This window comes from Piliocolobus tephrosceles, chromosome 2 (assembly GCF_002776525.5).
Source record: "Piliocolobus tephrosceles isolate RC106 chromosome 2, ASM277652v3, whole genome shotgun sequence".
Lineage (NCBI taxonomy): Eukaryota > Metazoa > Chordata > Mammalia > Primates > Cercopithecidae > Piliocolobus > Piliocolobus tephrosceles.
Genome location: NC_045435.1, coordinates 46,550,402 through 46,572,313, shown reverse-complemented (window position 1 = coordinate 46,572,313; position 21,912 = coordinate 46,550,402). Strand labels below are relative to the sequence as shown.

At 51.3% G+C, this 21,912-nt stretch overlaps 1 protein-coding gene across 4 annotated transcripts in view; it reads right to left on the bottom strand.

The window, feature by feature from the left end:
- Positions 1 to 569: 569 nt before the first annotated feature.
- The window catches only part of GRIP2 (glutamate receptor interacting protein 2), a 64,734-nt gene continuing 43,391 nt past the window's right edge, over positions 570 to 21,912 (bottom strand). For 2 of the 4 annotated variants that reach the window (XM_023216193.2, XM_023216204.2), the window contains 10 exons: positions 21,002 to 21,068; positions 20,754 to 20,899; positions 19,429 to 19,573; positions 17,161 to 17,300; positions 16,401 to 16,580; positions 15,217 to 15,391; positions 13,186 to 13,291; positions 6,066 to 6,209; positions 4,533 to 4,679; positions 570 to 3,216 (listed from right to left, as the gene is read on the bottom strand). In XM_023216193.2, the coding sequence (XP_023071961.1) occupies positions 3,058 to 3,216; positions 4,533 to 4,679; positions 6,066 to 6,209; positions 13,186 to 13,291; positions 15,217 to 15,391; positions 16,401 to 16,580; positions 17,161 to 17,300; positions 19,429 to 19,573; positions 20,754 to 20,899; positions 21,002 to 21,068 (1,409 nt within the window). In that variant the 3' untranslated portion in view covers positions 570 to 3,057. The remainder of the gene's footprint in view (positions 3,217 to 4,532; positions 4,680 to 6,065; positions 6,210 to 13,185; positions 13,292 to 15,216; positions 15,392 to 16,400; positions 16,581 to 17,160; positions 17,301 to 19,428; positions 19,574 to 20,753; positions 20,900 to 21,001; positions 21,069 to 21,912) is intronic. The other 2 variants (XR_002732377.2, XM_023216213.2) reach the window with 2 other exon arrangements.

Sequence of the window (21,912 nt, the reverse complement as noted above, 5' to 3'; positions counted from 1 at the left end):
GGGGAAGCATAGAGGAGAAGCAAACCTGATTGCCCTTCTTCCACTTCCCCACCACCAGGTCCAGGCATTCATTAATACCCAGTTAAGGCTCTCTGGGGTCAGAACAGGTCCATGTTCGGGGCAGCCTTCCTGCCAACAGCACCCCCACCCTTTGGGATGGACAAACTCGGGAGTCAGTTGAGTCCTTTGCCCAACTAAACAGACAAAATTTTCAGTAACTCATTTATAGACAATGTTAGAATAAAAGACCACCCTACCCCCATTTTCTGGCTCTTTATGATAGCCTCTGCCTACCTCCCTCCCTCTCTCTATGTGTCCTGGCCATGTGGCTTGTGCCTTTTGAAATAATTATTTATTTGCTTACTCGTTGATTGTCTTCCTGCCACCAGAATGTGCAGACATGACCTAAATCTGTCTGATTCATGTTGCCCAGGGGCTGGATGATGGAAGCAAATGGCAAACTTTTTGAATTAATGAATCATCAAAATCAGGTGAGATGTCACCAGATCCATACAGAAGCTGACTTGCCAACCCATGATTTTGTTAAAAAAGCAAACTTCTACTCTAGGTGGAGTTAAATAATTTTATTTAAAAAAAAAATCATCCCCATAGCACTTACCCCAAGCCACTGCAACCCCTGGTGGGACAAAGATTTAGATGAGGGCCCCAAACAGACCATAAGCGGCCTTTGCAATACAGCCCCTTGGCGTTTGTGCTTCCCAAGAGCCCTAAGAAAACCCGATGTAGAAAAATACTTTACAAGGAATATGTTCTCATCTCAGCCAGAGAAAAATACAGCTTTGGGGGAGGGGGTGGTGGAAGGGGACATGTCACAGGGGCTGTTCCCAAAATGCATAGGCAGGCAGGGCGCTCACTGGGGAAAGGTGTCAGGAAATGTCAAGTCGGGGATGAACCATCCCCACGAGAAGCCAGAAGAAATATTGCATATGAGGAGGCCGGTGTGGCTGGAGGCCCAGCGCGGGCCTGATTGCATACGTTTGGGAGAATGGCAGAGGCCTCAGCCCGAGGAGGCAGAGGGGCTACTGGTTAGAGTCGGGTGCATCTTCCCTCGCCTGGAGTCCTGGAGTCAATGCAGTTTTCCCAAGCCGAGAGGCCCTGAGAGTGTGTCCTGTCCAGCCCTGCTGCTTAGCAGAGGTCCAGAGACACTGAGCCACCTGTCCAAGGTCACACAGCTACGGCTGCTTGTGTCCAGAAGCCACACCTCTGCTGTGCTGTCCCTGCTCCCCAAAGTGAGGGCTCTTGACTTTCGCTTGGTGCCCTGTGACAGGTAGGCAGTGCCCTTTCGCCCTGGGCTAAGTACACAGGAATCCAAGATAGCAGAGGTGCTGAGCACCCCAGGCACAAGCATGCAGGGCCCTCGGGGAGGGCACCGAGGGGCAGGGCCTGGGGAAGTGGAGGGGAGGGGTAAGGGAGGCAGGCCCCGGGAGACAGCGTGGGCAGTTCCCCAAGGGGGCCTTGGTGGGTCGGTAGACATGGTTCTGTCCCTGACCAGGAGGCCTGTGTCTGCTCAGACTGTCCACCTGTGATCATCCAGAGGGGCTGGGGGTCCAACCCAGACAGGGTCACACAGCAAACAGGTAACAGACCCAGGGTGAAAAGAATAGACCTGTTGACTCCCCATCTGTTCTCTGAAATGGAAGAGCACTTTTCCGGCCTCCAGGATCCCAGGTTGGAGACAGGTGGAGGTGGGAGTGGGTGCCCCATTTTCCAGAGACCCCTGTGAGAGCTGGGCCAGGCAAAGCACATCTCCAGCCCTGGCTACACCCGCCTGCCCATTCCACCCCAGGCACCACTCGCTAGACCAGCCAGGGAGGCCCACACCCTTCTCAAAATGAAGAGGGTCTCTGATTTGTGGACACTGAGGACAATGATTTTAAGGGATGCTGGTGCTTCCAGATTTCAAGTGGGAATAGACTTCTTTGAATAAGCACTTTGGACACCCTCCACTGGGCAAGTGTCCCATCTTTTCCTCTGGCCCATCTCTCTCCCATCTCCCTCCCTCTTTCTCCTCTTCCTCCACTGATCTGGCTGTAAAGACAGCGCTACGCCTCACAGGTCCTGTGTCCATCACTTTTCAATCTTCATTGGATGACAGGCGAATGGAAGCTCCAGGGTCTTTTGTCCCAAAAATGACCCCTCCCACAAGGAGGGGCTTGGGCTGAGTGGGCGTGCAGATGGGTCAGTGGCCACATGGCCTATAGAAGAAGCAGGAGGACTGAGAGCCCAAGGCCCATAGAGTCTGCCCAATGGGCCCAGAACCACAGTCTCAAGTGCCAGAAGCTTCAGACTGAGATGCTGAAATGAAAGAATCACCCACTTTCGGAATCAAAGGGCCAACACTTCCTGGGATCCCAGACGCCCCAACTTAAGAGTCTCATAAGTGGGGACCAGATTCTGGGAATCTGAGAATCTCAGGACTAGCAAGCCCCAAACCCCCATTCTGGAGAAGCGAAGGAGCTGGGCTCCCATCTGAAGCAGTATCCTTCCTGGTGGCCGAGTCTCTAGAGGAAGTGGCTCCCCATCAGGAAGCCAACCCCCTGAGCGCTTGTGCACGCATCATGGGAATGCCTCATGCCCCAATGCATGACTGCGCTGGGGTATCCAGCTCACCTCCTGTGACTGAGAACTCACTCCTCCTTGCAGCTCATTCCAGCTCCATGGCTCTGCTGGGAGGAAGTGCTCCCTACGTCTTCGACCTCTCCAAGGAGGCCCCACAGGGACCTGGGACAGCCACCAGGCCTGCCTCCTCTCGGCTGAGCAGCCTGTGCCAACCCTTCTTAAGGGAGGCTCCTCTGGGCATCTTGGAGACCCAACTTGGTGAGAGACCCCAGCTGTCACTCCGACTTGGGCAGGCCTCCCTGCTTGGCACCCCAGTCACCACAGACCTGGGGAATAGAGACCAAGCATCACTCCAGGCTCAGGGTCTGCCAGACCAGCAGATGAATGAGTGGGTGGCCGCTTCGCCAGCCCAGCTACGTGTCTGGGATCCAGGATCTGCCTGGGTGGCCCCTTAGGAGTTCGGCCCACATGCTGACTTCAGAGCATCCGGGGACTGCTGGGGCCTGGCGCTCGGGGGGCCCGGCTACTGTGTGCCAGTGGGTTGCGGCTGATAACCAGCTCCAGGACATCACCCGCCTCGGCCAGAAGCGGCACCGCCAGGCAGCAGTCGAAGTCCCGTGTACGGACGTGGTTGACCTGCATGGGGCACAACCAAGGGAACAGAGCCGAGGTGTCAGCCCTGCGGGGCTGAAGGGAGCAAGAGGCATGTGATGTCCTAAAGGTGGGCCCTGCCCCAGCCTTGACACAAGCCCTGACATCTCCAGCATCACACACACAGGAACATTCTTCCTCTCTCTCTCAGTCGTTCTATTAGGTTTCATCAAAGAGAAAGTCCTAGGTATACCCTTCATACCCCTCTAACTCCTGTTTGTTTTTTTTGTTTTTTTTTTTTTTGAGACGGAGTCTCGCTCTGTCGCCCAGGCTGGAGTGCAGTGGCCAGATCTCAGCTCACTGCAAGCTCCGCCTTCCAGGTTTACGCCATTCTCCTGCCTCAGCCTCCTGAGTAGCTGGGACTACAGGCGCCCGCCACCTCGCCCGGCTAGTTTTTTGTATTTTTAGTAGAGATGGGGTTTCACCATGTTAGCCAGGATGGTCTCGAACTCCTGACCTCGTGATCCACCCGTCTCGGCCTCCCAAAGTGCTGGGATTACAGGCTTGAGCCACCGCGCCCGGCTAACTCCTGTTTTTCTCCCTTTCTCACATGAAAGAGCAGACCACACACTCAGAGAGCCTCCTGCCTAGAACTGTGTGATGTGACATTGTCTTCTTTCTATTTTATTTGCATTTTACACCCACTTTCTATTTCAAAGCAGGGGGTGCTAGATTTGCACTCCTAATGGAGACAAAAAGTTTCCTTTCAAAGTCAATGCAAATTGAAGAAGTGCCATCAATTTAGAGAAAACATGAATTAGTAAATTTCATATAAATATGGCAAAAACCACACTGAGGAAGCAAAAATAGCCAGGGCATGAGAAGGGGTAGCACGGGGTGCCCAGCACAGGATGCCCCACGCTTCCCAGGCTCCCTCGCGGTTAGGAAGGTCACATGAGGGTTTGGTCCATCAGCTGTGAAGCAAGGTGATGAGTGTTGCTTCTGGGTGAAGGCAGAAAAATATCTACATGTGACTTTCCAGTCTGTTTCCTCTGCTGTGGAGTCTGAAGAGGCCACATGTCTCAGAGAGTCAGTTCCAAGATGGGCAGATGCTCCATCAGCCCTGGGAGAGGAAGGTCCCCACTGGCCCGCAGTGGGCATGGGGTGTAAGAAAAAAGGTCTGTGTGTGCTCAGCCTCTGAGCCTCAGGGTGCTGGGGCCCGCATGGCAACTTAGGCTAACCTGACTCAGACGACTTGCATTGTCCTGCCCTCTTCACAGGTGATAGATGCAGGCTGTTTCCCCACCCTCAGGCTAGGAAACAATGCCACCCCCACTATGCAGCCCCTGCCCCAGCGTTACCTGCAGGACCCTGTCGAAGGGCCGGAGGCCCCCGCGGTGGGCTGGCCCATCAGGGCGCACAGTGTGGACATAGACGCCTTTTTCCAGGAGGCCATCTGAGACGCTGAAACCAAAGTCATTCCGCATGGGGTCCTTGTGCAGGGTCACCTGGAAGCAGGAGGAGGAGGTTCCTGGAATTCTGACCTTTGACCCCAGCCTCTCACAGTAGCCCAGATCCCTTGGTCTGGCATTCAGCGCCTCTGGTCACCCACACCCCCCAGGCTGCAGTGCCCCAGCCTCCTGCCCCTTGGCCTTCACCCACCTCAACCCCTCCTCCTCTCTCCCACAGCAGATGCTCCAAGCCACAACACTCAAGTACAAGGGAGCCCTTAGGAGTGACTTCCTTTCAGCCCTTTCTCAGTCCTTTGGCTCCATCAGGGAGGAGGCCTGCCCAGGGCACTGTTACCTTCCCTGACCCTCACTCATTCCCATTTACCAAAGAGCTGCTCAGAGCTACTGAGGGCCATTGGCTAGGGATTGTCCTCATCTTTTTTTTTTTTTTTTCTTTTTTTTGAGATGGAGTTTCACTCTGTCACCCAGGCTGGAGTGCAATGGCGTGATCTCGGTTCACTGAAACCTCCTTCTACGGGGTTCAAGCGATTCTCCTGCCTCAGCCTCCCGAATAGCTGGGACTACAGACGCGCGCCACCATGCCCAGCTAATTTTTGTATTTTTAGTAGAGACGGGGTTTCACCATGTTAGCCAGGATGGTTTTGATCTCCTGACCTTGTGATCCACTCAGCACCTTGGCCTCCCAAAGTGCTGGGATTACAGGCATGGGCCACCAAGTCTGGCTCATATCTTATTTTTACATAATGACCTATAGATGGCACAAGACACTGGCTTCTCATTGTGTGAGATACATAGAAGTCACACACATGTAGAAGGGTTTATATGTTATATGTAAATATGTGTGTATGAGATACAAAACAACTTAAGGCCAGCCACAGTGGCTCACACATGTAATCTCAGCACTTTCAGAGGCTGAGGTGGGCAGGTTATTTGAACCCAGGAGTTTGAGACCAGCCTGGGCAACATGTTGAAACCCTGTCTCTAAAAAAATACAAAAATTAGCCAGGTGTAGTGGGGCATGCCTGTGGTCCCAGCTTCTTGGGGGCCTGAGGTGGGAAGATCACTTGAACCCAGGAGGTCAAGCCTGCAGTGAGCCTTGATCGAGCAACTGCACTCCAGCCTGGGCAACAGAGCCAGACCCTGTCTCAAAAAAATAAATACATACATAAAATAATTTAAGTGGGGGAAAAACAAGCACATCTACTTAAAGAAAAATAATAATAGCCAGTGTGAATCACAGGTGTGCATGTGTATGAGTGTGTGTGTCACCCAAATGGTGAGCATTTTGGAAAACTCAACCCGGTTTTGTGGTGGAGGAGAATAAAGCCCCGAGAGGGGCAGGGCCACTCTGGAGTCCCATGACGGTGCTCATGGCGTCAGGACACAGGTCCAGGTCTTCCTGTGCTCACCCCCAGTGCCTACCTTGTGCATCTCCAAGGGTGTAGGCAGTAGCAGCTCCTCCATCTCTGCAGGAGAGGCTTGTACCTCCCGTCCCCTCTGCCAAGGCTGGTGGCCAGGCCTGCCCTCAAGGGCTGCCCTCTGCACGGTGCCTGTCATGATGGATGCCTGCAGGAACATGGCCCTTCTTTCAGATGTTTGTTGGCTTGTCCCATCAGGCAGTCAGTGTCCACTGACACCTACTATGTGCCAGTCACAAAGGGGACAATGGTGAACAGGACAGAAGTGGTCCCTGTCCACTGGGGCTGGGTCCAACAGTGGTGGAGTGGGAAGTCATGAACCAATCACACTAAACAATGAGAATAATAATGACTGGCACTTAGTCATTCGTGCCTACCCACTGCTAGGTCAGTTCTCAGCACTTTACACCTATAACTCCTTTTATTCTCCACAGTACAATGATGCAAGTAAATACCATTTTTTTCCACTTTACAGATGAGGAAACTGCTTATTTCCTTAGCGATACAAAAAAGATTTGAAACCAGAGTCTAGTTCCAAAGTCAAGACTCTTTTTTTTTTTGTTTTGAGACAAAGTTTCGCTCTTATTGCCCAGGCTGGAGTGCAATGGCACGATCTTGGCTCACCTCAACCTCCGCCTCACAGGTTCAAGCGATTCTCCTGCCTCATCCTCCTGAATAGCTGGAATTGCAGGCATGTGCCACCATGCCCAGCTAATTTTGTATTTTCTTTTTTAGTAGAGACAGGGTTTCTCCATGTTGATCAGGCTGGTCTTGAACTCGCGACTTCAGGTTATCCGTCCGCCTCAACCTCCCAAAATGCTGGGATTACAGGCATGAGATGAGCCACCACACCCAGCCCCAAAGTCAGAACTCTTAACCACTCTGCTACATTGCTAATTGCCAACATAAATAAGATAAAATCATGCACTGCAGTAAGTGTTACAGAGGTGAGACACTCGGGAAGTGAGAGCCTGGGACAGGTGGCCCTGGTCCTGTGAGGGGTGGGGAAGCATCCAGAGCTGAAATTGAAAGGACAAGGAAGAAGAGGCCCAGGGAAGAGTCCCTGGCAGAGGAAACAGTATGTGCAAAGCCCTGCGGTGGAGGGATCTGGAAGCAAACCTGGCGGCTGGTGACTGAGGGCCCAGTCCTGCGGCACCCTCTAGACCGCAGTAAGAAATGTGAACTTCATTCCAGGAGCAGCAGGGAGCCCCTGAAGGACTGAAGCCAGGCAGAGAAGGTGACATAAACAATGTGTGGATCTAGAAGCATCTTCCGACTGCCACATGAAGACTGGGCTGCAGGAGTGGGAGTGGAGGCTGGGAGGGAGACCTGTTCGGGGCCATGTAGTTGTCCAAAGACAAGACAGTGGTGGTCTGGACAAGGATGGTGCCAGTGGGGAAGGAGAGAAGGCGTGGAGTTAGAATGGGCTCAGGGAGGGAGGGCTGAGCAATCGGGAATGCCAAGCTTTAAGTTGCCAGCCAGAGGCCTGAGTGTGAAGCCCGGAGGGAAACAGCTTCACACTCAGGCTGGGAAATCCAGAGATGGAGGTGGGGGTGCTGGAGCTGCTGGGAGGGGATGATGGACTTCTTACTGTGACATCGTACAGTCGTACAGGCAAACAATTGTCTCCCCAGCCTAGAAACGTCTCTCCTTCTGCCCATCACAGTATCTGAGTCCCTACTATTAGTGCACAGTTCTGACCATTTGGGGTGCGGGGGGTTGGTCTTTTAGGGATCCCCTAAGGGAAGGTAGATTATGATTAAAATGTTTTACATTGGTCGTGGTGACTCATGCTTGTAATCCCAGCACTTTGGGAGGCAGAGGCAGGAGGATTGTTTGAGCCTAGGAGTTCGAGACCAACCTGGGCAAACATAGCCAGACAATCTGTCTACAAAAAGTACAATTATTAGCCAGGCATGGTGATGCATGTCTGTGGTCCCAGCTACAAGGGAGGCTGAGGTAGGAGGATCTGCTGAACCTGGGAGGTGAAGGTTGCAGTGAGCTGAGACCATGCCACTGCACTCCAGCCTGGGCAACAGAGCAAGATCCTATTGCTAAAAAATAAAAACTGTTTTAGGGCCAAACTGTTGGGTTGGAGTGGGGAGGAAGATAGGAAAACAGGGGTGGATATTGAATGAGGAGGCAGGAAAGCACCTTTTTCACATCTTAGAAATGATCTTCACCTGCCTGGGAGCCAGCATCCAAAAGGAAATATATGAGACTCCTCACTTCGGGATAATAGAGTTATTGAAACACAGAATCAGGGAGTCCAGGCATCGCAGGGTCTCGGACCCCTAAAATTGCAGAATTCAAGGACTTCCAGTTAAAATGCAGACTGAGCTGATACAGGAAGTTCACCCCTCCCTTCAAACACGTAGAGATTATAGATTTCAATTTGTTAAATAAACACTTTCAAAGCAAGAAAGAAAAATTCAGAGACAGGCATTAGCAGGAGTGGAACCGTCTGGCTTATGGAAGTTAGTGGCCCATGGAAGGTAACAATGAAACATACACGTTTGGAGCTGGGATGCTATTCAGGGAAAAGAGAGTGCTGTCTCAAAGCAGGAAACGATACCATTCTAGAAAGTGAGTGCTGTCTCATTGCTGGATAGTGACTGGAAAATGTCTGCCCACAGGGGCACAAGAAGGGAACCACCAAGACTTGAACAGGCAGGAGGAGGGGGATCACTTGTGACAAACTAGAACCCTTAGTGTGACCTCTGCATGAGGGTGGGGCCAGAATCTGCCTTCCACAATAGTGCAGAAACACTGAACAGAGGAATTACTGTCAAAACCAGTCTGGAGTTGGTGAAGTTCAAGGGCCACAGCCGAGACAAAGTGAGGAGTGATCTCACCCGAAGCGTCAACAACGCGGAGCACACATAGCAAGGCAGGCGCCTGGGAAGGGACCGCGGCTGGAAGCCATGCAGTGACGAGATGGAAAAGCCCACCTGCTCACAGACAAAACAAGTAGGCAAATCCATACCCAGGAAACTAAAGATAATAGTGAAATAAAAAGAAACTTGAGAACTGGCACAGCGGCTCACACCTGTAATCCCAGAACTTTGGGAGGCCAAGGCCAGCCGATCACCTGAGATCAGGAGTTCAAGACTAACCTGGGCAACATGGCGAAACCCTGTCTCTACCAAAAAAAAAATTAGCCAAGCACGATGGCACACTCCTGTAGTCCCCAGCTACTTGGGTGGCTGAGGCAGGAGAATTGCTTGAACCCAAGAGGTGGAGGTTGTAGTGAGCTGATCCGAGATCATGCCACTGACTGCACTCCAGCCTGAGTGACCGAGTGAAACTCTATCTCAAAAAAAAAAAAAGAAAAAAGAAACTTGAAGTAAGTCTGTTTACAGCGATGTCCAAACTATTGGTTTCCCTGGGCCACGTGGGATAATTGTCTTGGGCCACACATAAAATACACTAACATTAACAATAGCTGATGAGGAAAAAAAAAATTGCAAACAAAAATCTCATAATGTTTTAAGAAAGTTTATGAATTTGTGTAAAATTCAAAGCTATCCTGGGCTACATGCAGCCCATGGGCCATAGGTTAGATGAGCTTGGTTTAAGATGTGTAGAAAAATAAGAAAAAAAGTAAAAGCCATTAAAAAAAAAAGACTATGAAGATTTTAAAAAATTATAGGAATAAAAGATGTAGAAGTTGAAACACAGTCTCTAAGAAACGGGTTACACAGTAGAATAAATACAGCCAAGGAGAGAACTAGTGAATTGGAAGACAGATTAAGGAAAGCAGCTAGTACACAGTGCAGAGAAAATATGAAAGAAAAGTTAAGAGACAAGGAGGGTAGAATGCATGGAGGACAAGTGTCCAACATACCTTAACAGAAGGAGACAATAAGAAGGAGGCAATATTGTAAATACCATGACTAGGAATTTTCCAGCACAGAAGGCAAACATGAGTCCTCAGACTGAAAAAACATACTGAGTCTATAGTAAGACAAATAAACTCTTACTGAGACACATCAGAGCGAGAGAGCCAGCCATCACAGAGAAAGAAATCCTCAAATCTCCTGGAAAGAAAAGACACAGGACTTTCAAAGGAACAACAGTGAACCTAACAGCAGTAACAATCATTACCAGAAGACAGCAGGATAATATCTTCAAAGCCCTAAGTAAATGTTTAATTTCATAGTCAACTAAACTATCATTTAAGAGTAGGGGTGAAATAAAGACATTTATAAACTTCCAAATTGATTGGAAAAAATAAAAAAGAAATAAAGACATTTTCAGAACACAGAGCCTAAAGCAGTTTACCACCTAAAGTCCCTCAGTGAAAGACTATCTTAAAGGATGAGCTCAGAAAAAAAGGGGTATGCAAGAAGCAAAGGTGATAACAGAAATTGGTCAAATATTCTGATAAAACCCCACGTTCATGGATTTTGAGCAATTTATAAACAAGTTGGGATATGAGAGGAGGTAGTTTGGAGAGAAGTGAAAGAATTCTATAGTGCCTGTCTTATTCAAGAGGAGGACAAAGGTATTGTTTAGACTTGTTAGAAAAACCAAATTAAGAAAATGTATTGAAAATGTAAGGTAAGGCCATGGCCTTCCCTTCAGTGGTCTATCCTCATAATTATTTAGCCATAAAAGGGGATGAATTACTGACACATGCCACAACATCAAGCTCAGTGAAAAAAGCCAGACACAAATAGTCAAATACACATGCCACTTTTATGAAATATCCAGAATAGGCTAATCCATAGAGACAGAGGAGATAGCGATTGCCGGGGGATGGGAAGAGGGAGGGATTGGAAGGTAGAAGTTTTCATTTTGGGGTGTTACACGTGTTCTGGAATTAGACAGTGCGGATGATTACACAACATCGTGAATATAACAAGTCACTAAACTGTATACTTTAAACTGGTTAAAATTGCAAATTTTATATGTTAATTTTATCTTGATAAACAGAAAGTTTACATTAGTATCATTTAAAAGGCGCTGGACTAAAATTAATAGAGACTTAAGAGACATAATAACCAAGCTCCAAGCATGGATTAGACATTGGTTTGGATAAACCAGGTGTAAAGGGCAATTTGGGTCCAACTGAGGAAATCCGAATCTGGTCTTGGTATTAGGAAATATTAAAATATATTGAAATGGAAAAATGAAGTAGCTAGCTAAAAAAGCAGTCTACAAAACAGTACATATGTCATGATTTCACTATCTTAAAAATACATGTAGACTCATTAACACAGTAATAGTGGTGATCTGTGGGTGGTGGGAATGCTGTGTCCTTATGTTTTATTTTTACTTATTTTTTCATTACTTATTTTGATTCTACTTTGTGTATCCAATTTTGCACCACTCACACGTATCACTTAGGTAATAATAAAAGGTTTCAATGTAAAAACTGAATGTTGAAAGTAGAACAAATGAATTAAAGATAATCACTACAAGAATACAAATAAAATTTAAAATCTCCAAATTGGAGATTGTGGAGAGAGCGAGCAGTAATGAAAAATGTATCAATAGAAAAAAGGAAAGATGGACGATCAGAAGAAGTATAAAGAAAACAGGATAAATAGGAAGTATAAATTATATACTAGAATTAAGTTTAATTATATATTTTTTCAGGTGTACCTCTGATTACAAGGTTTAATTATATTAGTAGTCACAACAAACACAAATAGACTAAATTCATCTTTAATAAAAAGAGAACCCGCTATGTATAGTATACAACAGAGACACATTTAAAACAATGATATAGTAAATTTGAAAACAAGCAAATTGGCCAGGCACAGTGGCTCACCCCTGTAATCCCAGCACTTTGGGAAGCTGAGGCAGGTGGACCACTTGAGACCAGAAGTTCGAGACCAATCTGGCCAACACAGTGAAAACGCATCTTTATTAAAAATAGAAAAAATTAGCTGGGCATGGTGGCACATACCTTTAATCCCAGTTACTTGGGAGGCTGAGGCATGAGAATCATTTGAACCCAGGAGGTGGAGACTGCAGTGAGCCAAGATTGCACCACTGTACTCCAGCCTGGGCGACAGAGTGAGACTCTGTCTAAAAAAAGAGAGAGAGAGAGAGACAGAGAGGGAAAATAAGCAAATTGGAAAAAAAGACAGGCAAATAATCACCAAAATTAATTTAATGAAGCAATATTATTACGAGACGAAACAGAATTTAATTTAAGGTGGAAAGTGCATTAGCAAAATTTGGGATGCAGCCAAAGCAATGCTTACAGGTAAATTCATAACTTTAAAAAATACATTATTCAAAAACAAGAAAGACTGAAAATTAAGGCACTAAGAAACCATGAAAAGGATCATGACTTAAACATAAATAAAGCAGAAGGAAGAGAATATCAAAGCTAAACAAACAAATGAACAAAATAGAAAATAATAAAGCCAAAAACTTGTTCCTTGAGAAACCTGGTAATTGGCAAAACTAATGGAGAGAAAAAAAACGACCCCAGTCCACAATATTAGGAGTAAAAAGGGGCAAAAGCACAGATAAAATAGAGATTTAAATTTAAAAAAATTGCTCTCAGAGTGGAAGCTTGGGATGTCACTTAGCAAGATCCTCTCTGGATCCTCCTGGACAGCTTGTTCTATTCACTGAACAATACTGACCTTACACAAAGCCACATTCACCTCTGGTTTCCCACAGCCCCTTATCTTCTGTGTCGTCACTGATGTCAACACTCACACACTTCCAAAGGGCGTGCCCACAACCACATTCATGTATCACACGCACATACACAGATACTAAAACTGCCCCTGTACAACTACATGTGCACACTCAGACACACGTGTTCTGAAATACACTCTGCAAGTGTGCATTCATGAGCATGTTCACATGCATGCATACACTTACGCTCCCAATGTACACATGATGATGTCACACATATTTCATGTCCACACAGATAACGTGTAGTACCATGGTGCTCTCAATCACACTTGCACATGAGTCCATGCACAGACTGTAAATATGTGAAGACATCTTTTCCCAGAGGGTGCCCAGGTGACTGCGTACATACACGTTACACGTGAGCATGATACCATCAACATGCCTGCCTCCCATTGCACACACACCAGAGTAAACAGCCCCGGGTGCCCCTTGAAGGCCTGCAGGGCAGGCGGCCATACCTCCAGTTCCCTCAGCAGCTCTGACTGACCACATGACTCCAGGTCTTCGAGAGCTTCTCCAAACGTACGCCAGAAGCCCTCCTCTCGGGCAGGGCCAGGGGCTGGGCTGTAACGTAGGAACCAGAGAGCGTCAACTCCTGGCAGGCGGGTGGGTGGGCTGGGGCCTGAGGAGTCTTCGGGGCCCCAGGGCCCAGCGTTGGGCTCAAGGGGCCATAGGGTGGGTGGGCGGGCAGGCAGGCGAGCGTCCTCGGTGGCAGTTCTGGGGCCCCGGGGCAGTGGTTGGTGACACAGAATAGGGGAAAGACGCAGTTAGGGGTGACCAGGACTGTCGGTGGCCAGTTAGAACAAGGGCAGATGAGACGGGGTGGAGAGCGGTGACACAGGATGCCTAGGAAGAGAGACAGAGGACAAACAGACGAACAGACAGAGAGGAGATCCACGGTGTAGACCCAGAGGACGGCCCCTGGCCCCACCCAGACACACGGCACCCTGGGACAGTGACAGGGACAGAGCTGGAGCCAGCAAGGACACAGATGGATGGAGGGGATGATATATCTGTGCTGGGGAAGGGTCGAGACCACCCATAACGCCCATCGCAGGTTGTACGAGTCTGTTATCAGTTCCAACAGAGTCTCAGAAAATTCACAATTCACATTTTTCACACTTCACAAAGCCACTTGCCAATTGCAAAGACCTTGATGGTTACAAGGCATGCTGCGATTTACAAAGCACTTGCACTTTTTTTTTTTTTTTTTTTTTTTTGAGACAGAGTTTTGCTCTGTTGCTGAGGCTGGAGTGCAGTGGCGCAATCTCAGCTCACTGCAAGCTCCGCCTCCCAGGTTCTCACCATTCTCCTGCCTCAGCCTCCAGGGTAGCTGGGACCGCAGGCGCACACCACCACGCCTGGCCAACTTTTTGTATTTTTAGTAGAGGCGGGGTCCACCATGTTAGCCAGGATGGTCTCGATCTCCCGACCTCGTGATCCGCCCGTCTCGACCTCCCAAAGTGCTGGGCGCGGTGGCTCAAGCCTGTAATCCCAGCACTTACTCTTTTACAAAGGCTTTGCTCTCTTAGGGAGCTTAGGAATGAGGATGTGTTTCCATGTTACAGATGAAAAGACAGAGGCTGAAGGACACTTGCTCCATTCAAGTCAATTTCACAAACATTTCCTGAGCTAAGTCCTCTGCTGGGCACAGGGATATAGAGGAGAATAAAGTGTGGCCCCTGTTCTTACACAGCTGGAGATTCATTTGCAAAATATGTCTGAGCACCTACTAGGGGCCACACATGGAGCTGAGGTGCCATGCAGTAGAGATGACAGCCAAGTAATTAGCCAGATAGACACAAGGTGGTTTGGCTACCAGGAGACTTGTAAGAGCAGCTGTGGGTACCAGGAGGGAGGGAGGAATCCCTTCTGCCTGAGAAAGACAGGGAAGCTTCCTAGAGGCAGGGGAATTTGAGCTGAGTTTTGAGGGATGAGTAGGGATTTTCCGGGAGACACCAGGGAAAGGCATCGAGGCAGAAGGAACCGCCTGATCAAAAGCACCACGATGGGAAGGTGGCCTGGGCCAGATGAGGAACAGCATTTCTCCACAGCCTGCTCTCTGCAGGAGCCTTCTCCAGTGGCTGAGCCACTCAGAGCCACTCAGCACAGCCCAGGTCGGGTGCCGGCGGGCTGAGGGCCCTTGCAGGAGGCCATCAGGCCATCTGGGGTAAGTCAGGTGGGCCTGGGTTCAAGTTCTGAGTCTGCTGCTGCTCTTCTGAGAACAGGAGATGACCAAAGTTGGGAAGGGCAAACCAGGCTGCTCTCCACCTCCATACCTTCGTCCCTGCCATGCCCTCCACCAATCCACCCTTCCCTCTGTCTCAGCCTGGCTGAGGTGGCTCTGCTCAGTGCTTCTTTCCCAGGAGGCACCCCTCCTCAGGAGCCCACCAAGACTCTCCATTCCCCCACCACTTTGGCACGGGCACCCTCACCCACCCCAGCCAAGATATGACTTCCTCCTCCTTCACGGTGCTCCCACCACAGACCTCGTTGGCGGCTCCCAATCCTCCTCCTCCTCCTCCTCTGGAAAGCTCTCGTCAGCTGGGGTCGGGGTATAGCTCGTCCTCCGGGGCTCAGTGGTGGGGGGACTGCTCCTCAGCCGGCCAGGCCTCCACTCTTGGGGGGTCACACCCCGGGCTGCTGCCTGTGGCGTATAGGACCCTGGTGGTGGAGAGGGGGCCTCTGTGTTCTCTGCGGCCTTACTTGTCCTTCTGCCTGCCCCATTTCCAGCTGTGCTGAGTGACCCTGCGGAGGTCTTTGCTCCTCTCTGGGCCTGCATCTACGCAGCCCTCTGAGGGCCTCTGCCTCCCAGAATCTCCCTGGAGCTCCTGGTCATCCAGAAGTTAATGCCCGGGGCTCTGCGACTCTGTCTCAACTCCATCGGCCTGGGCTTGGCCATCACCCTGCCAGGGAAGGAGGCTGAACATGTGGCTCCCCCTCCACTTCCTGCCTCTGAAGGTCCAGCCCCAGGGAGTGAACTGAGAGATGCTGACAGAGAGCTGGAGATGGGGAAGCTGAGGCCCAGGGAGAGCAGGTGTCCACAGGCAAGAATGGGCTGGCAGCCACCTACGGCCCATAGAGGCCTCACCACCCCCCCACCCCCCCAGTCCTCTGAGTTGGACCATGGGGAGTTCCAGTGGCTCTGGGTCATTGAGGCCAGCTGGTCACCCACCAGACTCAGACGCCTCCCTGAGGCCACCTCCGGGTCTCAGCATGCATTGGCTGGGGAGGGAGCCCCAGAGGTGTCTGCCCCACATCGCGTCTTGTAGGCTGGGGTGGGAGGGGGCTTTTGGCCTCCCTATTTTCAACTGGATGGAATGAACATTGTTGAGCACCTACTGTGTGCCAGACATTGGGCTAGGAAGGAAGGAAACAGTAGAAGAAACACCAACTTTGTCCATAACTTCACAACAGGGAAAGCTAAGCAGCCAGCATGGGACCCATGGTTCTGAATCAAGAGATATGGCTGCAGCCCATACTCCCAGGAGCAAGGGGCCCTGCGAGCAGCTTATGGAGCCAAATCAGGTCTTCCTTCAGGAAGGGCCCCTAAAGGATGCCAGGAGAGGAGAACAGGAGGGAGGAGCAGGCAAAGGAATGGTCCTGCACAGGCCCAGCAGCTGGGGCGGTCTAGAGAGAGCGTGTCACTTGTCCAAGAGCCCCAAGGTGTTACCTGGGCCCCCAAAGCCACCCTCCGTGGCCGAGCTGTCCCAAGACTCCACAGCACTGTCCACACTGGGCACAGCCGGTGAGAAGCGGGCTGTTGGCAGTCCTCCTTTCAGGGCCTCTGCTGGGTCCTCATCAGCATCGCTGGTCTCACTGAGGCTGCCCGACTTGCGGGGTAGGAGGGGGCCTGGGAGGAGAAGGAGGTGTCACTTCTGACTTCAGAGACACTCACAGTGAGCCTCAGTTTCTGCATTTCAGCCTGGTCTAGAAACTCACAGGCAGTAAGCCCTTTTGAGCTGACATATGGCTGCGGCACACTAATAAGCAAACCTGTTTCACAGATGGGAAAACTGAGGCTCGGGAAAGCTGAGCAGCATGTTGGAGATCACGCAGTGAGCACCAGTGGAGCCTGGATTAGCTCAGGCCCCTTCCATTGCCTATGGTGGCCTTTCTACCACGGCGTGGGGACATATTTAGGGGCAACTGAGGAATGCATGAGTTATGGCCATGAAGCATACACACGTGAGCACCTTAAGAGGCAGGAAGTAATGAAGAACAGGGCTCGGACCCAGATTCTGCCCCACGCCAGCTGTGTGGCCTTGGGCTCATCACTCCCCTCTCTGAGTCTTATCTCCTCTGCCGTCGCAGGCCCGCCTCCACAGGGCTGCAGTGAGGGCTCTGTGAGGGTGTGCAGGCAAAGCCTGGCACAGACGGATTGCCCTTCCTAAACCTGCTGGGTGGCTCCCAGGGCATGAAGCGAATCTCACGGTCTAGTTGCTTCTTGATCTTCAGTGTGACGGTCTCTCCAGCCACCTGCAGGAGGTGGATGGCCTCGCTCAGCGGCCGGCCCTTGAGGCTAACGCTGTTGATGGCCAGAATGCGGTCCCCCACGTGGATGGCACCAGTCCTGAGGAGTGGATGCAGGGCGGAGAAAGGGAGTTAGAGACTCAGGGCCTCAGAGTGGTGGTCTACCCTCAGGGAACCCAAGAGAGTCACACAGCAGAAGTCTGGCTGACCCCAGTTAAACCCAGCTGCCAAAAACAAAACAAAAGCCACAAGTATGATCTTGGATCACATTACTAGAGATATAAAGTCTAGAACCTGGGAGGGGATTGTCCCACCTGACTGTAAAATTAGGTTCTGGAACCAGTGTCCAGCACGTTTTGAGAATGGTTTGAATCCCACATACTAACTGCCAAATACTTGCTATGTGATCTTGGGCCAGTTTCTTAAACCCCCAAGTTTCAGTTTTTTCATCTGTAAAATGGGGGTGGTAATACTGATTTTATTATCAAATCATAACTGAGGAGTGAATGAATGGAATGGATTCCTACTTCCCTCCAGCAGACACCCTTGGTAGCCATTGCCCGTTCCTGGGCCTCAGTTTTCCCACCTGGAGAATGGGCATAATCACCAGCACCCAGCAGACCTCACAGTAGGGCACGAAGTGCTGGCGAGGCCAGGCAGCAGCACTGCTGTGGCCCAGTGCTTTTCTACCTGGACACCCATTACAATGACCTGAGGAGCTTTTTGAAAATGCAGGTGCCTGGGCCCCACATCTGACCAATTAAATAGTACCTGTGGGGGTGGGGCAGGAAGGTGATTCTGAGGAGCAGCCAGCGCTGAGCAGGGAAGAAGCTGTAGCAGGCGCTCAGAGTGACCTGAGCCAGGTAGAGGAAAAGGAGGCAGAGGACTAGGTCGGGGATCTTGAACCCCTGGGGCTGTAGATGTCACCCCCGACGGGAGTTCCTGGAGAGTCATGCTTGGGCATTGCCCTGCACTTCCCCGGGGACGAGGGCAGTGAGCGAGGCAGGGAATGGTGGGTTCGGGGAGGGGACCAGAGCTGTGGTGTCCAGTATGGGAGCCACCAGCCACAGGTGGCTGCTGAGCCCCTCAAATATGACTGCCCTAATTGAGATGTGCTGAAAGCAGAAGATTCACACCAGATATGGAAGATGCAACATTAAAAAGAATATAAAACATGTTATTAATGGTTTTTGTGTTGATTACATGTTGAACTAAATATTTAAGATGAATTTAATTTCTTTTTGCTTTGCAAATGTGGCTACTAGAAAGTGTCTGATTAAATTTGTGGTTCAAATTATATTGCAGTTGGACAGCACTGAGCTACATCAGCCCGGCAAAGGCAGGAGGGTTGTCTGTACAGCCCCAGCATCCAGGACAGAGGGGCCAGGCACACAGCATGTGCCCAGCACATGCTGGAATTGATGAAGACATTGGGGTCAGAAGGGTCCCACACTGACCTCTGCAGTCTGCCAGGTGTCCAGCAGGGGGTGCTCCAGGAGCAGGGTCCAAGCCCCAGAATCCCTCCCATCCTCTCCCCACCCAGCGAGCCACCGCCCCTCCTGCGCGGTGCCCTCCTCTGGGACGCCTCCTGCCCCTGCAGCCCCCACCAGGCTCTCCTTTCACAGCCCGCTCGTCGCTGTGCTGGGAGCTCATCGCTTCCTTGCCTGCCGGATTCATCCTTGCCCAGCTAGGGGGAGAAGGCTCGATCTCACCCACACTGGGGGTCGGGTTCCATCTCTGACCTCCACCTCACCCTGGGACAGGGCTCCATTCTTACAGCTCCCTCAGCTGCCACAGTTTCAGAGTCTAGGGGCAGCGGGGACAGTCCCCCAATGCCTCAGGAAAGCCCTAGGCAGTGCTGGGACCAGGGTACTGGGGCACTGCCCCATCCTATTCCGCACACAGCAGGCGCTCCAACTAGCCTTGCAGGGCTGACCCTCCAGACACAGGTAGGGAGGGAGCAGGAAGATGCACACACCTTGGCCCAGTGCTTACCTGGGGCCAGGAGGTCTGCTGGGGTGGGGGTCTCTGCCCTGGCAGGCAGGGGCTGACACTCATTTTACAAATGCAGACCTGAGTCTCAGAGAGGGCAAGTGACTGGCCCGATGTCACCCACAGTGTCAATGTTGGAACAGAGGTCAGAATCTTGCTTGGCTTTGCCGTAGCCCCAGCTCTTGCTTCCTGTGTTCCCTGAGCCCACCATGTGTCCCCACAGAGCCCCAGCTCACCTCTCAGCCAGGCCACGCTTGGTGAGGCCTGAGATGACAATGGGGTCAAAAGGTTCCTCCGTGCCCGAAATGGTGATGCCCAGGGGACCCCCATAGCGCTTCAGCTCCACTGTGTAGCTGACAGCACCCGTGGTCTCCAGCTCATCTGTAAGCACAGGGACCCATGAGGAGGAGGCCCCTGAGGGGCAGGACCAGGAGCTGGGGGTACCCCCAGCTCCCTACCTTGGCCTCACTCACTCATACTTAGTTATTCATTCATTCACCCAGTCACTCACGCTCTGATCGCATGTAGCACAACCTGGGGACCCTGAGGCCATCTTCTGCCCAAATACCAGTAAAGAAAAGAAACATCACACCTCACCCACAATAATGACAACATTGATGACAAGAAACAATGGCCTCTTTTCCTCCAGCAGACAGCAGGAAGCGAAGGGAACCCCGATCACCTTTTTTTTTTTTTTTCTTTTGAGACAGAGTCTTGCTCTGCTGCCCAGGCTGGAGTGCAGTGGCATGATCTCAGTTTACTGCTGTACCTCTGCTTCCAGGGTTCAAGTGATCCTCCCACCTCAGCCTCCCAAGTATCTGGGAGTACAGGCATGCATCACCCAGCTAATTTTTGTATTTTTTGTAGAGATGGGGTTTTGCCATGTTGCCCAGGCTGGTCTCAAACTCCTGGGCTTAAGTGATCTACCCACCTTGGCCTTCCAAAGCGAGGGGTGTACAGGTATGAGCCATTGCACCTGGCCCAACTTTTCTTTACAAAAAGAAAAGAAATCTACCTCCTACAGTAACCTTTCACAGAGTTAGAGTTGGTGACTTGAAGACTGCCCCTTTGAATCAGGGATTCGCTTTCCGTTGGCACAGTCCTCACCCGTCCCTTTTGCCTCTCCAATCCATACAGCTTTTCTCACTCATTTGTATCACTATCTGGCTTCAGTGGGGCCTGAGTCTGTAGTCCTTGCTTATCCACTCATAGCCTGCCACTCAAAAGGGCAGCCTTGCTCTTCCCTTGCCCTGCCTACTCATCTGTCCACCAGCTGCACCCAGTAGGTCTCCTCTGCCAGGCTTGGTGCTAGACATGGAGGCTATAGGAGTGTCTCAAACTCCTGTCCATCTCACAGAAGCTCTGGAGGGCCCCAGACGCCAGGGACAGTGAGAAGTCTGTGGTGTTGCCCCCTCCTTCATTTGTTCAAAATTCCAGCCAGCCTTCAGCAGCACCCACCACCCTCCCTTCCTTGGCCAGAGGGAGCCCTGAATTGCAAGCTGAGAGCCCACTGGTCAAAGGGTGGGCCTCTGGAAGTAGGAGGGCAGTGTGAGGGCCATACCAGAGTTGTCCTCGTCCTTCCGGATCTTCAGCTTCACCAGGTCCTCGCACTGCCGCAGGATTTGCACGGCGTCCTCCATGGGGCATTTGTCCAGGCGGATATTGTCGATGGCCAGCAGCTTGTCGCCTGGCTCCAGGGTGCCCGTCCTGCATGAGTAGCGGGGAGAGGGGGTGGAAGGAGCTTGGTGCATGCAGGTGCCATACTCACTACTGTTGGCTACTTCCCCTCCTGTGCCCCAGTGCCCCTACCTGTGTGCCACACTGCCTTTCTTGATGTCGGAGATGATGAGGGGCTCCCCTCGCTTCCTGCTAGCCGCTGGAGGAAAAAAGGCCGTGAATCTGACCTTGGTGGCCTCAGCCTGGGGCGGGGTGGCGAGGCCCAGGGGTCTGAGTGTGGACTCGGAGTCACTGGTCCTACTCACATTCTGATCCCACTGCTTCCTGGCTGGGTGACTGTGAGCAAATCAGCTCACCTCCCTGTGCCTCAGTTTCCCCCCTGTAAAATGGGGGTGGCACCGCAGACCTCATGGGGATGTGGTGAGAGTAAATCAGATAACGCAGGCACAAGATATAGCATGGCCCTTCCAATGCCAGCTCTTCTTTCCTCCTGCTCCGCCCATCCCCCAGCAAACTGCGAGCTCTTTGTGGAGAGGGGCTGTCCGCTTGGTGCCTGTGTTCCCAGCACCGGGCTCAGGGCCAGCACCCAGGCTCTATCGTGTGCTCGGGGAGGGGAACACAGAAGTGGACAAAACAGACAGCAATCTCTCCCTGCCCTCCTGGAGCTGGCACTCCAGTGGTGGTCACAATCAACAACATTTAAACGTTGATGAAGTGAGCTGCAGAGAAACCTGAGAAACGGGCCTGTGTCGAGGGCAGTAAATGTTCAGTCAGGTGGTCAGGGAAGGACCTGTCAAGTGACATTTGGGCAAAGACCTGAAGGAGGTAGGGAAGAGGCCAGAGGAACAGTCTCAGATGCAAAGGCCGAGAGGCAGGGAGGGGCACGTACGGCAGGGAGCAGCCAGGCCGGCTGCGGCTGGAGGGCTTGAGTTGGGGAGAGTCAGGAGATGAGGTCAGAGGTCATGGGGTCCAGAGCACAGAGGGCCTCGCTGGGGCCTGAGGCCTTCAGCTTTTACTCAGAATAAGTTGGGAGCCACCGGAGG